Consider the following 17,395-nt stretch of genomic DNA (forward strand, 5'->3'; position numbering starts at 1 on the left):
TCCTTCATCCACAAATATGCTAATCGGCTATAAGGAATCCACTTTATTTAAACCTTCTTTCTGACACTGCAAAGGTCTATGCTGACTATCAGCGAGGATCTTTGCAGCTCCTAACTGGCGTACTGTATTTGCGGCAGAGTATTGGAGTTACATTAACACACCATTACTGTAGTTTGATGCTTCCCCATGTATAATGAGCAGCAAGTGTAAGACTTGACTGAATCTGCATATGGACGTATGTGTACGGATATTTTTTCTAACATGTTATTGAAATACCGTGCAACAATATAATACACATACGAATAACTCACTCAGAATTTTTCGGCCATAGTGGTAGGACATATCAATTTCAATGAATTCTTCATAAACAGGGTATGACAACATTTGCTCTGAATTGTGTGCAGCACCAGGGGATCCAAAAGGCTCCTCTCACATCAGTGTGAGGAAATCCCTGGACTGTAAGTGGCACGTATCCTTTGGGGTTGGAATGAGACACTTCATGTTTACACAATTCATTTGGGGATGTTCTTGCAATTCCCTCCAAACCTATTCACCTGCCAGTGATAGCGGAGAGTCTCATGGGCTCTCATTTATCTGTTGCTAAATTATAATTATGCCTTTAAATGAGCTGCCAATATGTTCCGGTAGCTCTATGGCAGGCATTAACCCTTGGTGCAGTCTGTCACATTAGTAAGTGCACACAGCACAGAGTTACTTTAAGCCTTAAAATGTCTGGTTTACAAAAAAATATATAGTGATTATTTGAATAAGGTACAGCAATGCTGAAAGTATTTTTAGTTTGAATATATTATTTGTCTTTGGTTATTTGTAAATATTGTATTGTTGACAGTCATTGGTAAAATACTGGAAAAAAATACTCTACATTAAACCCCTTCATTGATATTAGCCCATATTTATGCCACATAATGGTAGTAAGTGCATTCAGACAGCATACATGCCTAGCCATTTTATTGAATGAACCAATAATCAGCCAATCAATCACCAGGAATTATGCTGGGCATACACTGTCAGACGGACAGACATTTTATCTGACACCCAGCAGATATTGTGGAGATATTTCACAGGGGATGTAGTCAATAGATCGACAGTTACAATGTCGACATTCATAATGGCAGCACCACAATGTCAACAGTTATTACGTCGACATTGTCATAATGTTGTCATTAGGTTTAGGCTGCAGGTGGGGGGTTTAGGGATAGGGAAGAAATTCTCACGAGAACGCCAGAGGATCACAGCTCTGACCTAGAAGTCACAGTTATATAACCTCCGGGACCCAGAAGTCGCACTGGACTCGCTGCTGCCGTCAGGCGCAGGTTAGTCACCACTGGGCCCCCAGGGACAATATGTTGACATTCTAACATGTTGGCATGATTAATGTCGACCTGGTTAAAATCTACTTAATGATGACAGTCGACATATCATAGTGTATGACCATTGGCCACACAATATCTGGCTTCCTCCCCTGTGGAGGAAACTCTCTCCATTTCCTACCTTCCTACCCTGTGATGAACAGGGGCAATGTCAGTCGCTCAGCCAGGGGCAGCACATACACTGCCTGATGCGGCTGACTTGCCGCTCACAAATTATCAGATCTGTCGGACAGGTCTGTGCATATAACATACTTATTTACAACATAGTGAGGCAAGCCCATGTTTACCTTGCATCGGAGACTACCTGTTCCATTCATACCTGTGGATATAAACACACAGGGGCTGATGATGTATTGGATGCATAGGTATTTTAAAAAACGCTGAAAAGCTGGATGTAAGAATAGCGTACTTACGCCCATATGCTAAGACGCGAGCATCAGAAGATGCATCAACATCTCCGCCAATAGCATATGCATCAGGTTTGTCACATGTACTTGCACCCTACCAGGTTATCAGCACAAAATTAATTTTTTTAACATTTGTTTTGACAGCAAAATTTGTATCTGCTGTAGGTTAAATAGTATAATATAATAGTATAATCTTCCTTCTCATGTATGGATAAAAGCAGCTAAGATATTAATTTAAAACAATAATATATACATGCTCAAAGAATTTCCAAGTTGAATTCGCAATCAGCCAATCACAATCAGGTAGCGGGTGCTGGTGACCGTCATCATCATCAGTGTGCAACTACATCAGGTCCAATGATACGGTTGACAGATATATATGGGTTTCTGTGTGGCCTCAGTTCGCTATTATGCAAACATGCTCTTACTGTACTCTGGCTACGTTTGCATGCCCCTATCCTCTTTTATCCAGCATCTCTAAGTGTATGGAGGCACAAGTGCCAAATCTGCATACATCCGTAGCCATACAGTTTTTCTTTTTTTTTTGTCGGCATACATAGTATAGTTTATATGTTAAGCAAATGGTTGTACCATGAACTCAGCATGAGCCCTACAATACTCCTAGTGACTGCTCTGTTGATCATGTGTAGTTTTCTTCTTGTCCGCCCAGGAGCTTTGTTCTTTATTTCTGTATCTGTGTCATATACTTTATCACAGATATCCATGATCCATATTTCAATTGATGTTAAAGCTGAAACTCCCTATGCGACAGACCACAGCTCAGTCCATTGGCACTTTTAAATGATCAGGGTGCTGTATATATATTTCAAATACTGTCCTAGATTGAAGAAAGTACCTGGGGGTCTGGGCTTACCAGCCCTGAGCTCTCAGAGAGAAGCACCTGTGTGTTTTTAATGAGGCACAGGATTTAAGTTTATTAACCCTCTCCCCCCAATTTATATACTCCATTACATTAAAGAGGGTTTCGGCTGGAACTACTGTAGATCCCTTAGTCCATTCATTATGTGGTTCCCTGTGTTCAGACAGCTTGACATGCATTTATGATGGGGAGCAGTTCTAATTATATTAACAGGGAGCTGTGTGTACACTATATATTGTACTAGTTTAAAGAGGGTGTCTGATGGACACAGGTCCCGACATCTCATCCTTGTGTGGTACCCTATCCTGTATCTACCATAGGGGATGGTGTCTCAGATTTTATTATAAGGCGGCTGTGTGCGCAATGTATACTGTACTAGTTTAAAGTGGAGACAGCTCCTGATGTCTCATCATTATGTGGTTTCCTGGTCTTAGTCACAAAGACCTGTAATGAACATGGGATTATTATGTGGTATATGTATATACACTTTATTTACTATAATTGCTGATGAGAATGTGTGTACATTGTATTTACTGTACTCATTTAAAGAGGGCATCAAGTGCAAGTAGGCCTGATGTCTCATCATTACATGTTTCCTGTTCCTAGATAGGGAGACGTGTGCACTATATGTTGGGGGCTAGGTTTACAGTTCACTGTATTCATTTCAAATGGATGTCTAGTCGATACAGTTCCTTATGTCTCATCTTTATGTGGTTTTCAAATAGGGGGACATGTGTGTAAATTGAGTAGGGGGGCTCTGTTTATATTATCAGAGAGCTGTGTGCATCCACTGTATGTACTATACTAGTTTAAAGAAGACACCTAGTAGAAACAGGTCCTGAGGTGACATCCTTGTTCTCAGACAGGGAGATGTACCAAGGGTTCAGTTTATATTATCAGGTGACTTTGGTATACTTGCTATAGTGTACAAACAATGTGAACTAAAGAAGGTGCCAGATAGAGGCAGGCCTTGACATCTTGCAACTATTTTGTGCCTGTTCTCACACAGGAAGACTTGTATATGGGGTCTGTATATTCTGCACTAGTTTGAAATGGACATCTGGTCCTTAAGTCTCAACATTAATGTAGTGATTCCCTGTTCTCAGACTGGGAGACCTGTGTGTACAAAAGTGTGTGTGGTACTCAAATGCATTATGATAGTGGTGTTGGGGGGGAACTGTATGTGTACACTGTATCTACTGCAATTGAAAGAGGGCACCTGGTGCATATCTTACAGTTTCCATTGTCGCACATGAAAACCTGTATATACGATACTAGGGGGGCTCAGTTTATAGTTGGGGGGGGGAGCTGTGTATATACTGTAATCCAGACTGTTGCTGCTAGTTTGAAGAGGGCGCCTGGTGTGGGTACAGGTCCTGACGTCTCATCACATCATGTGAATCCCAGTTCCCAGAGTGCAGTGTGAGGTTTGCCCCACCCCATGTCTCAGCCCTTATTTCCCAGCCGTGAGAAATAGAGCAAAATACTGCAAGCAGCAGCAGCACCCCTCCTTCACCCAGCAGGGACCGGGACACCCCAACATCCCCCGCCCAGGAAGACAGCCAGGGGCCCCCGCTTCCCCTCTGCGGGGGGAGGACACGGCGCACAGAGGAAGGGGGTCCTGTACGGCAGGAGGATCGGAAATCACCGGGGACACGGACACCCCAATAATCAGGATAATCCCCCCCACCAGCCCCCCTGCAACACCCGGAGGATTAAAGAACCTGGGCCCGGGGTGTGCGGCCTGTTACCCGGGGAACACCCTCTGCTCTCCTCCCATGCTCACAAGGCCAGGGGGCTCTTACCCGGGGGTCCTGTTCCCGGGGGTCTCTAATTAACACCAGCAGCGCCGCCCGTCACCCGGCCGCATCCCCGCACCCCAAGCACCGCGGGGGGGCCCAGCCCTGATCGCTGCCAGATAGCGGGGTGCTCCCCCCAGTGCCCCCGGCTCCCCCCGTGCGATCAGACACTGAGAGGAGGAGATACCGGGCGACCATTTTAAGACAGGAAGAGCTGGAGAGGGGGAGGCTCCCTGACATCTCCCCTCTCCTCGCCGCTATCAGGGGCCGCTGCCAATGGTTAATTCGGGGGCGTGTGACCCCCGCACAGCCGCCACTAATGAGTGACCACTCGGGCTGATTAGCGGAGTTCCTGCCCCGGGCGGCCGCGCTGCGCTCCGCTCTTTTATCGGGATTTTATCGTGTGAGCCTCTCGCCCCGGTGTGTGAGGGAGGGCCGCGGCCTACTTGTTTGTTTTGCCTCCTCCGTCCAGTGCGGCTTTTCCTAAAGGCGGAGGCTGGCCTGCTGGTGGCGGTGAGCGGTAGGCGGGGGTGTTCGGTGCGGCTGCGGGCCCTGACTGGGGGAGTGTTACCAGTGGCGGCTGGCTGTGCAGGGGAGCAGGATGGGCTGCCTGGGGAACAGTAAGACGGAGGACCAGCGCAATGAGGAGAAGGCGCAGCGGGAGGCCAACAAGAAGATCGAGAAGCAACTGCAGAAGGACAAGCAGGTGTACCGGGCCACGCACAGGCTGCTGCTGCTGGGTGAGAGGGGCAGGGTGGGGCTCCACCAACGCACTACTCTACACTCACCCCTATATATATATACACACACACACACACACACATACACACTGATACTCATACCCCACCGTGTCCCCAAAACCCTGTGAGAGGTTCCCTGGCTGTAATGGAGGTGCTGGGGCTATGATGTATGGCAGCTGGCTTGTAACGCCTGTGCACTGCTCACAGAACATTTATTACACCCCCATCCCCAGGTTTGCTACTACCTCATTACGTCACATACAGTTAGCAGATGTATTTGTAATTTCTTCTAATCTTGCTGACTTGTTACCAATGTTACACTGACTGCTTGTTGTCTTTTTTTACATTCATTGTCTAACTAGCAAAAATGCCATGAAATTGTCAAATGTAAAAGTCCCATGCTCCTACAATATGTGCATGACTGTTATCCTTTTACAGGCACTGACATCCCCGTAAAGTTAACTGGCTTGTTGATGTCCCCCAAAATGCTACAATCTTTAACATCACTATGTCTCCTCCCCCTAGAATGTCAGATGAATAAACTGCCTAACTATATCTACTCCCACCCCATTTCTTTCGCAAAATTGTAAGCACCTTATTTCACCTGTTTATAACACTGCTCTTATTCCTTCACTTCAGATAGTAGCGCAAGACTGACATATTTTTGGGAGCTCACAATGCTCAGGTGGTTAAACTGGAATAACTGCTGGAGCTTTGTGGCCCTTCTAAAGTAACCAGCAATACTGGGTCACAGATAAATACCTTTGAGCTGATTGTAAGATCTTTTATTACAGCTTGTACGTTCACAGCTCTCTCTGTGTTTAGTGTACTTCTAAGATATTGTGGTGCATTATTTTAATGTAAGTAGGTGTATAACAAGTTTTAGGCAGTACTTTACTCTTTAAACTAGTTTTTTATTGGCCTTTGTTTATATAACTTTCTGTAAGTCTTTCTACAGAACCCCTAAAACTGCTTTAAGCCTTGTCTTGACATACCAGTGTTTCCCGATTTGTAGCCCCCTCCACACAAACCAATAAGTACACTCTGATTCACAGTAATGCTCTATTTGTGCTGCCTTCTATTAATGTAAGAGTTGTGGGCTAAAGGTTCTAATAGACATTCATCAAATATATTTTGTTTCTGTGCTTTTAGAGTGTACATGTCACCTGTATGTGATGGAGGCAGCAATTTTACACACTGAACCAATATTTCTAGTTGATGGCCTCAGTGATGCCACAAGCTTGTGGATATGCTGAATATTGGTTCCCTCCAGAGTGAGCATATCACAAGTACCCTTGAAAGTGAAATAATATGGTTTTATATAACCTAACAAATGTCTTTCCTAATATATGGATAGTGGCTTGTTATGACAAAGCACTGTTTTATACTTAACAGTTATACTTTTCTATGGGGATTGCTGCTTTCACTCTCCTGCAGGGCAAATCTGCACTCTGGAAAGAGTAATTTATCAATATTTTGTCAATAAATAAAACATGGCTTACGTGGTGAGCAGAGAAATAGTGTTGGTGCACTGGGTAATGGTGGTTCTTGTAGAGTAAACCACCAAAAGTGGAGTGTTGGGCTTGGTAGTCTTGTTTAGGTCACCACCAAATGAAAAATTAGCCTGGAGTTACAATGTGGCTGATACAGAGTTGAATGCTGGTCCATTTGTCTTGCATCCTTTAGTACTGTACTTGCGTCAGAATCAGGAGTACACACTTTCTGGCGTTGCAGTTTTACATGCATTTCAGTCACATCTCTACTTGCAACTGAGTAGGCAGAACTGTGTTGTAACTAGGCCTTCTCACGTAAGCACTGTTCAGTGAGGGCGTGTCACTGTAATTGCGGGCTTTGCAGAGTTGTTCATGTAAATACACCTGTTTCAGACCTATTTTACCCCATGTGTACTGATAGAGGCGGTCTGGTCATAGAAATGTAACTACTGTGCATCTGAGCAAATATCTGCAATTAGTTCTGTGAACGCAATACGGTTGCTGTTGTGGCAGACATGTTCAACTCATCATCATCCCCCGATGTGTAGAGTAAAATTGAAGCAGAATGTTACCTGAAAGTAGCTAAAGGACATTCCTACTACTAGACTTTTTTTTATTTGCTGGGAATACGCAATATTGTTACCCATGTAGGCTGATGCATTTGAAGTCTGAATCAGGGGAGTATATTTAAAATTTAGGGTGTACTCTTTCCTACGTTGAAACTAAACTCCTAAATAGCAACTCATTTAAAATGTAGGTAGTTTGTAAATTATTTCAAATTTGTTTTGTGTAGGTGACATTAAACGTTTCATTCTCAGACTTTATACTAGAGGTGAGTACTATATATGTAATTAGTAGATTTGCACACTAGGATTAGGTTCTCAAGCTCTAAGTCGAGCTTTGTTTACAATGCCTGTCTTTATAAAGTGTGCACATGTGGATCAGTGATTTCAGTCAAATATCTTTGTCCTGTGAGAGGCTCAAAAACACATATTAATCATCATGGTTAAAGTTTGTGAATAGGCATCAGATCTAAAGACCCTCGCCTTGACCCTTCTCCGTTCATGTACTATCTGTCATACATGTACCAGTTTATTTAGGAGAAATATTGAAACCTTTTTATTGTGATTTATACATTAGTTTATCACTGAAATGATTTTGATCTCAGACAAGAAAACATACGTTTTCTAAAGATGTGGTGGGAAAAAAAACATCACCAGTCAATCTTGTAAGTAGTCAGAATGATTATTTTGTTGATAATTAAAAACGTAATATGAAAATACAACAAAATATATTTTTATCTTTTATAGTATGCGTTTGTTTTAAACAACTTAGATGCATTTTCTCACACTGCCTTCTTCTAATACTGTTCTAGGAAGCCTGAACATATAGGACCCTATTCAATTACTATCGCGTCGGCGAAAAAGTTCCGCCTACCCAACTTTTCGCCTACATCCCGTGTTTTGGACGCGTAACCTTATCGTGCACATCCCTGCTTATCGCCCTATTCAATTACTAACCAGGCGAAAACGGCAAGCAGCGAATGTACAAACAGGCTAAAAAGACTGTCAGAACCCCCCAAAAAGATGCTCTAACATTGGGGATCAATGTCGAAGTGTTCCAATAGCCCTAATAAAACTATTTGGGGTACTGAAGTTGTTTGCAATTCTTGTTCTTAGCATCATTGTAAAAGTGGTGAAGAATGGCATTAAGCAGTATTTTTTGGTGTAAATAAGTAGTTCAGTCAAATTTGGGGTACTTGAAAATAGGTACTAGCATCTTTTAAAATCTCTAAAGTGAAGTTTAAAAAACCGTGATAGACGCACCTGTTGCGTGCACCTGCAATCCCAAACACACCTGACCCATCCTTGCAGACCTACCTAAGAAGACTATTTTGCTAGTTTTTATGCTTGTTTGCCCCAAAAATGAAAGTACTTTTTTGGGGTGGTAAGCTTATTCCCTGGATTTTTTGACACAGTTTTCCTTTGGGGCACTGCCCCAAAGGTTCTGAGTGGTTTCCCCATGTTTGCACCCCAAAATAAAAATGTTGCACTTCTTTTTTTCCTGCTATTATTGGGCGAATCTTTTCGCCTATTACATTGAATTGAGTTTCCACATAGGCGAAAACCCGCTGGAATTTGGAGATAAGTTCCAACCACGCGAAAAGCCCCGATCCGCGATACTTTTCCACGGAAAACTGCTCACTTCTAATTGAATACGGCCCATAGTTGGAGCAATTTATATTGAGGGTTTCGTTATCCGTTATTTATATAGTGCACATTCCACAGCGCTTTACACAGAATATTTGGCCATTCACATCAGTCCCTGCCCCAGTGAAGCTTACAGTCTATTTTCCCTACCACATGCTCACACACATACACACTAGGGTTCATTTATATTGGGGGCCAATTAACCTACCAGTATATTTTTGGAGGAGACCGGAGTACCAAGAGGAAACGCACACAAGCACAGGAGAATTTACAAACTCCACACAGGGCCATAATGGGAATCGAACCCATGACTTCAGTTCTGTGAGGCAGTAATGCTAATAATTACACCATCTGTGCTGATTTGGATCATGACCCAAATAACTTTTATTATGAAGATGTTACTTTATATTATGGTCCCTATAATGTAAAGTGTTTCTCTAATATGTGTTGGTGTTTTAGAAATAAAGTATAGTATAGTGAAATGACCAAATGGGAAAATACACAAGTATAAACTTGACACACATAGTAAAACAATGGAGAAGAAAGACAGCGCAGTATAGTGAATTGATGGATCTGGTGGCAATAAACCGAACAATATTGACTGGAACTATAATCTATACTGACTACAGAAAATTATTAATTATTTATTGATGCATCCTTAAGTGTGTATGAGTTCTATGTAAGCACACAGAATATGCACAGATTACCTATAAAATATGTTAAATATAAAACCATAGGTATAAATTAGTGCAATTGTCACAAATAAAGGGTGTTGGGGCACCTGAACTCCAGAGTGGAATGATGGTGACAGGCAGTACAGACGATAAGGCAAACACCTATGCAATAATGCTAACCTCTGTGCCACCAAATTAAACATTATCCTACCCAATTTAGCCTACTTAAATGTTTGGAGAACATGTAATGCATAAGTTGGTGAAATAGAATTTGTAGCCACTGGTGGGGTAAATGTGTGACTACTGTAAGGCATAATCTTTATCAGCCACCGATCTTAAAGCAGCCTTTGGTGGTTGCCATTTTTGTGTAGCTACTAGTGGTATGGTGCGCTTGGAATGAGGAGAGACTGTAACTGAAAAAGAAACTACTGTAGAATGCTAAGACAGCTGGTGACAGCCATGTCTACCCTTCATTATTTCTATTGTGGTTCTATAAAATTATTTAATTCATATTCTTGATGAGTACTACTGTGGTTATTGGACAGCTCAGTTTAGTTAGGGGACTGGGGTGTTTCTTTGACATTATGATCACTGCTGGATACAGAGCGATGCCACGTTCTCCATGTTTACCAAAGTTGTGCATAGGCAGTCTAAATGCCACACAGGTTTTAATTTAAGGGGGCGATTCAGTTGTTTTTTGCTAAATTGTTGCTCCGTTAGGGCTCGAACAGCCATCGGCACTTCTGCTCACCCCTTTTTGTGGAGACTAGCAGAAATGTAGGATAGATCCTGGTTTTGGACACCCTAACCTGGACTTAAGATAAGTTTTGCCGGTTTACAGCTAAACCTTTTCTAATTACCCGAGCGAGATAATGGGCGCCCAAACAAATTGAAATGCAACATTGGATGGCCATTAGTTGCTGCAACATAAACAAGTGAATTGCCCCCTTAAGCTGGGTACACACTAGGCCAACTTTCCTAACTATTCATAAGTCTATACACACTTGCCAATCGTCCACCAGATGTGTTGGGCCTGACGACACAACTGGGTGGGCATTTAAGGTTGCCCGCCCAGTTGAGCTATCACTCACTACTGGGTCCCTGCAGCATGTGGACGGGCGATCGGCTGGTTGCCCTTAGGCTGCATACACACCTATAGATATCTGTCTGGTGGGAAGGAAAATCTGGTAATGTATGGGAGCAAATAACAATATAAATTTGCTCCCAAACACTGGAAAATGGACCAGATTTTCGTTCCCACCAGACAGATTGGACAGATATATCTATAGGTGTGTACGCAGCCTACACCAGCAGATGAAACGATATATCTGAAAGATATATCTTCATCTGCTGTGATGTACAGCAGAACGGATATGTCTGTGAATGATGTTGTCCAGACATGTCCGCTGTACACACTAGCCGCCGATGTACTGTAGATATATTGCCTGTTTAATGGAATGAGTGATTTATTGTTCAGTGTGTACCCTACTTAAGAGTGAATACTAGATTGCTATAGGGTAACTGCACATACAAAGGGCTATCATCCTGGTCCTCTTTGATTTTGTGCAGTGTTTTTTTTTTTTTGTCCTTTTATTTTGTAACATTACAATACCTCAATTTTTTTTTTTTTCAAATGGATATCACGGGGAATAGCAAATGTTCATGTTATAGATCATAAATTGTGTACAGGTCCTATTTCTTTATAGGAGTCTAGAACAGATGTTGGGTAACTGTTTGTATATAATAAGTACTTTGGATAGTATTGCTATTAGTAGAAACAGACATTATTAGAGTACATTATCTAAGGGGTTAATGTAACTATTCTCACCACCTCCCCTCTATAGGCAGTGTGTTATTTACTGCTCTAGTAAACAATGGTGTGACTTTACATTTTTACTGCAGTTTTCATAAAAACTGAACATTATCAGAGCTGTATTTATCCAGCTGCTAAAATGTAATAAGAGGTCACTGACCATTTTACATCACATGCCTTAGAGAGAGCTTATCGAAAAAAAACAAGGGCTTCAGATTACCCTTAGAACAGTCGGAAATATTTGATTTACACTATAGTTGTGAAGTAACTAGTGTACTATATTGTAGCCTGTAATACGACTACAATATAAGGTCACCTGTCGGGAAGAGAAACTGTTTTGTTACTGCACCTAGCCATACTGGTACACATGTTCAGTCAGTTATGTGGGATGTAGTCCATATCCCGGTGGACGAGAACCCGGCTGTTGATACATTGCCGCTGGCATCCTGCTGCCAGGCAAAATGCTGACGCGGCTATCTCTTACGCTCTAGATACCGGCGTTGGAATCCCGATAGCCGCCATCCCGATCATAAGAGACTAGACCCAGGTAAGTGTTAGCCGGGTGGGGAGGGTAGGTGTTAGGTTTAGGCACCCCCTGGGCGGACTTGGGGTTAGGCATCCCCCAGGAGGGTTTAGGGTTAGGCACCACTGCGGGGAGCTTAGGGTCAGGCATCCCCTCCCAGGAGGGTTAGGTGAAGGGGGTTTAGGCATCACCCTGGGAGTTTTAGGGTTTGGTACCACCAAGGGAGGGTTAGGATACATACCAACCGGCAGAATCTCCTCCTGTTGGGATATGAACCAGCGACTGAACACCATAGTTTTAAAAGCTTTAACTATATGATCAATCAATGGAATTTTAAAGAAATAGGTAAGTAAACCTTTTTACTTAATGGCATTGGTGGCTGATACAAGTGGCAGCTAAACCGCTTATCTAAAGAACCCCAATTATTATTTTATTTTTTAGATTAAACCTCTTGTGTCTGTAGATAAAAAGTAACTTTCTCACCGTCTGAATCACTTACCTGCAGATAGTTGCAAGTTACTTTCCTGTCTGGCATTTCTTTGGAATTGGTAACGCAGCAATTACATTTTTTTTTTTTTATAGAGCAGGTTAGAAGCAAGGCTATACAGACATTGTATTACAGTATCAGAATTTTTACAGGTGTCTTAAAGTTTCTGTATATGTTTGAATATTCATATTTGCCTTGATGTTGCTGGGAAGCAATTCATTGGAACTCTTTCTTCCTTAAAAACCAGCACTGCATAGCTCCCAACAGGAAGTGTCTGCCTTGTACAGGAAGTTGTGATATCTAGAATGTGATGGGTTAATATTTCCCTGATGTCCATTGTTCCGATATGTTCACACTAGCCTTTCTTAGAAGGATGCCATGCCCTGCCCATTTTTAATATATATATAAAAGCACCCTGCCCTTAATTCAGATGAGAAGAGTCTTCATTGGAACAGATTTTTCTTGTACCGCCTTCTTTACATTCTGGGGAGAGACTGGACTGTGCCTGTATCTACCCACACTGCCCGCATACCCAACTGTCCATGCAGAATGTGCATTGGCATCTATTGTTCGAGAGCCATTATTGCGCTGAGTGCTGATATCAGAACTTGCTGGCATATGGGTAGCACAGCGCTGGGATCCAGCTCCAGGGTACCTGTTCAGCGGGTGTCGGGAGGCAGCTGACAGTTTGTGTTGCTCTGCCATGTCAGACGTGCACACCAGTGAGGGAAGTCTCTCTGTAGCACATCACTGTTGAAGGCAGAAGGTCTGATTGCACCTCTCCATTTCTTCCTAATGTTCTGCGTTTTTAAGTTAGGATTATTACTTTTTATTGTGGCTGAATGTGTGAAAGACAGTCTATGAACAAATACTGCACATCATTCATCGCTGTATAGATAGCTTTGGTGACTGGAGATGATGTGATTGGCGGCAATTATCTTGCATATAATGTTACACACATTGTGGTGGTCAATTGTTTTCGTGGTCCGGATGTCCCATCTAAAGTGACAAGAGATCGCGGGGCGCTATTCAATTGATGGCCATTTTCGCGCTGATCGCGCCTATAGTGGTCGGATTTAGTCTTTTAAAACGGCTACCTCCGACCGAAGCGCTGGGCGCGATCGTGAAAAGTGCTGATTGGGTGCCCAAACAAGTCATTTTTTGCCCATTTCAGCTCGCACCCCCTGGGGGGCTACGAGCTGAAATGGTGCTCCAGCAGCTGATCGTGCCCGACAGGAGCAACAATTGAATAGCTCCTTTCGGGCACTTACGGGGGCAAAACAATTGAATACTGCCCATTGACTTATTAGAGAATTGTATATACTTTAGCATTGCATCGCGTTTAAAATTGTGCCCCCCTCCAGGATTCGGTTCCCTGCCGTAAAAAAAATCCTAGAGTAAACACTAACTAAGCATAGTAAATCACATTGGCCACAGCTCTGTAACTCCTATTTTGTATGTAAATGTATTATTCTGGAAATTAATACATATCCCCAGAATGGGACAAATAACTGTTGTCATACACAGACCTGATTATAATCTTTTATTGTAGGTCACTCACTCTCTCAAATATCTGTGTTTGAACTAATTAACCAATGTGTCCCTTTATTGTCGGGCTTGTAGGGAGAGTCGGGATTCAATTGTTTACTCATGCCTGCACCTCCTGTCTAAAGTGAGGGTTGATATTCAATTGTTTGAGCCGTGGGTGCCCAATATTTTTGCCTACACCCTCATGAGGTGGTGAGCAGAATTTCGCGCATAGTGGGGTGGATTTAGTTTGGGCAGCGAGACCAGTGGTTTGCATGGATTTAGCGGCTTAATGCTGCTAATCCCAATGCATTCGGGCGTGACATGAGTGATAATGGCGCCTGCACCCGTCACTTTAGACAGGCGCTGTGGGCACGAGTAAACAATTGAGCCCACCCCCCCCATAATCTAGTTTGCTTGTTGGGGTTCTATAAACAGACTTTAAATTTTTGTCTCTGTAGTATTCATTGCAGTGCCATAAAATGGCTGCCTCCTGCATGTTGTCACTGATGACCATACTTAAATTACGTCATGTGTAAAAGTTTACTTCAATTTATAATATTCTAGTGGCAATTGGGACTTTTATATAGTAGCTTCTTTTTAATTTTTTTTATTTAAGCTTTCCCAGTAGATTTGTCGTGTGTTACTATAAATCCCATCACTAGTGCAAGCCACTACAATGCTTTTTCCCAGATGTTGGTAGTGTTTTAACATGGCCAAGGGCAAGCAAGTAGCCACAATGCCTACAAATGTACTGCTGACACCTACATTTCTCTAGGGATAATTCCTTACTCTGGTTTACAGATTTACCTCAGTACCCCCTTCATTATACATACGAGTGTTAGTCAAAAATTATCCGCACTCACTTCTGTTGGCTGCACTGTTTTATCAGTGCTTTCCGTACTAGGTCGCTGTCTCCCCAGTCACTGCTGTGCAGGTTTGAACGTGTTACGTCAGTTCGTTTGTGAATTCAGTGGAAGAAAAAAAATGGCTGCCCCACCTGTGATTTGCACAAAAGAAAAGCAGTGTGCAGTGATTCGTTTTGTGGTCTAAGGGTCTGGTGCCGATATTTATCGAAGACTCTGTGCACCATATGGAGAAAGTGTTTTGTCTCGAAGAAGTTTGTATGAATGGATAGAGAAGTTCAAAGAAGTGTCAGCCATGAAGGAGGAAGCTGGGCATCTGTCCACGACTGATGAGAACATTGAGCGTGCATGTTAACTGATTCTATTGGATAGACGGGTGACAGTGGATTATGGGCCTGATTCATTAGAGATAGCAACTGCAATTGCAATAGCGATTACACACGCAGTCTCACTGCAATGATATGCTAATCCATTGCGATCGCTATACCGTTGCAGCACTACATAAGGACGCCCACCTTACCTTAAACACATCCATAATGTTTAGCAAGACTGCAAAACCATCGGTAACGTTTAGTACAATCTGAGCCTCACGCAGACCTGCTAAAAGGTCTGGCCTTACTCAGGTGCACAAGGTTTGGCCTTACTCAGGAATTGCTAACCTCATCGCACGCAGTGAAAGGCCAAGCTGCTTATGGCATCGCAGTGGATAATTTATGCACGCACCTGCAACGGCGTTCAAATACACTGGCACGCCTGCATTTTGCTGACCAACCCCCTGTCACCTCCCACAAATGGCACTTCCTGGCAATCACTCTCACGGTAGTGTTATGTTGACCAGATGCCGGCCCATAATTATGATCCATTACAGAGAAATTCCACTAGAAAGCTGTAGCAACTGACATGTTCCTTTTAGGAATGTTTTGTGTGACTTCTCATAGGAAAGGAGATGCTTGATTAAAATTGGGGTTTTCAATTTTTATTTTGTGCGTCTGTTAGTGGTAAGTGCCTGACGGGGCAATTCAATACCTGCTCCGATCGAGCGCAAGTGCTATGAACGCCCAGACTTCTACTCTCACCCTTCTGAGGTTGTGAGCAGAAATCTGAAATATCCTGCTTTCGGGTACAATAAGTAATGGGTGCCTTGTGTCTGATCGGAGCAACAACTGAACTGCTTTGTCGGGTACCAATTATGGGCGCACAAACAATTAAAATCCCCCCTAAAAGTGTATTTAGGTGTGCTGAACTGAACACCCAGAAGCCAGAGCAATTTCACACTAGGTAAGGAATTTGAATGTTTTATCGCGAACAGAGCTGCTCCCGAATAAAGTGGGAGCTATTCAACTGTTAAGGTGCCCAAAAGCCAGGAGCAATGCAACTAAAACACCCAAAGCCCTACTAGGGTGGATTTCTGCTTGCACCTCAGAAATCCGCGATAAGTAATGGGCACCTGCAGCAAGTGTATAGCTTCAGTTGGGAGCTACCGATGCCCAAAAACAATTTATTTTGTGGCATGGGTGATTTCTTTCTTTCTTCCCTTTTTTTTTTTTTTTTTTTTTTCAGTCTCTTCTGCAAACTGTTTTTGAATTTTGAAAAAACTGAACTTTTTTTCTTTTTGTATTATTATTTGTGGCTAATGAATAATTGTATATATTAACCCAGAGGTTCCCAAATTCTGGGCCTGATTCACTACGGATCGCAACAGCGTACACATATTGGTCGATGGTGCTTGCAGTGCGTGAATTAGCATTGCGATCACCTACGAAGATAGGAATCCATCGCAGAGTGACAGGCTATGAGCGTTTGGGGGTGGTGACGGCGAAACGCAGGCATGCCTGTCAGTTTGAGCGCTGTTGCATGGGCGTGCATAAATTGGACACTGCGACTGCATATGCAGCTTGAGTACTTACTGCGTAGTACTTGAGGTTAGCAATTTCTGAGTAAGGTCAGACCTGTTGTAATTGTGCGTGAAGGGCCGATGTTCCCGATGTATACACAGGACTGCAAGGTTTTACGGATGGGAGATAGCCGGAGTGGGAGGTAGTGGGTGTCTCTATGCTGGCTGTGTGACGGCATTGCAGTAGTATTCATTAGCATATTTTCGGCAGCACTGCGTGCGTAATAGCAGCCGCAATCCGTAGTGAATCAGGCCCTCTGCCCTCAAGGCACCCTAACTGTCCAGGTTTTAAGGCTAGGGCACAAGCGACTTAAGTAGTACCTCAGTCTTTTGATTTAACCATCTGTGCGCAACCGTGGACATCCTTAAAACCTGGACTGTTGGGTTGAATTGAGGGCCGAGTTTGGGAACCTCAGCCGTAAAACCCAGATCTGCTGAAAATTTTCTGTCATCCATATTTGAATAGTACTGGGAATGAGTGCCCGGAGCTATTCAATTGGCCACGCTGTAAACTCGTGACTAAAGAATTTTTGCTTGCATCCATTTGAGGTGCGAGCAGAAATGCGACTAAACTAGTGTTGTGATGCTAGTTGTGGTCTTACTGCGTGCGTAAACAGCATCACACCTGGCACTGTAGTCGGAAAATGGCGTTTAACGTGACTAAACCCCTGGCATTATGTGCGGTAAACTG

At 43.1% G+C, this 17,395-nt stretch overlaps 1 protein-coding gene across 2 annotated transcripts in view; it reads left to right on the forward strand.

Annotated features, from left to right (window-relative positions):
• GNAS (GNAS complex locus) overlaps positions 1-17,395 on the forward strand; it is a 250,293-nt gene that overhangs the window by 154,869 nt on the left and 78,029 nt on the right. Inside the window, exon 1 of one of the 2 annotated variants that reach the window (XM_088442489.1) lies at positions 4,115-5,217. The exons of the other annotated variant lie outside the window; for it this stretch is intronic. Coding sequence (XP_088298615.1) covers positions 5,079-5,217 — 139 coding nt within the window. The 5' untranslated portion in view covers positions 4,115-5,078. Of the gene's footprint in view, positions 1-4,114; positions 5,218-17,395 lie in introns of those variants that run through there. 2 annotated transcript variants of the gene reach the window in all.

The sequence above is a fragment of the Taudactylus pleione genome, unplaced genomic scaffold, assembly GCF_031769625.1.
Source record: "Taudactylus pleione unplaced genomic scaffold, aTauple2 ptg000018l, whole genome shotgun sequence".
NCBI lineage: Eukaryota > Metazoa > Chordata > Amphibia > Anura > Myobatrachidae > Taudactylus > Taudactylus pleione.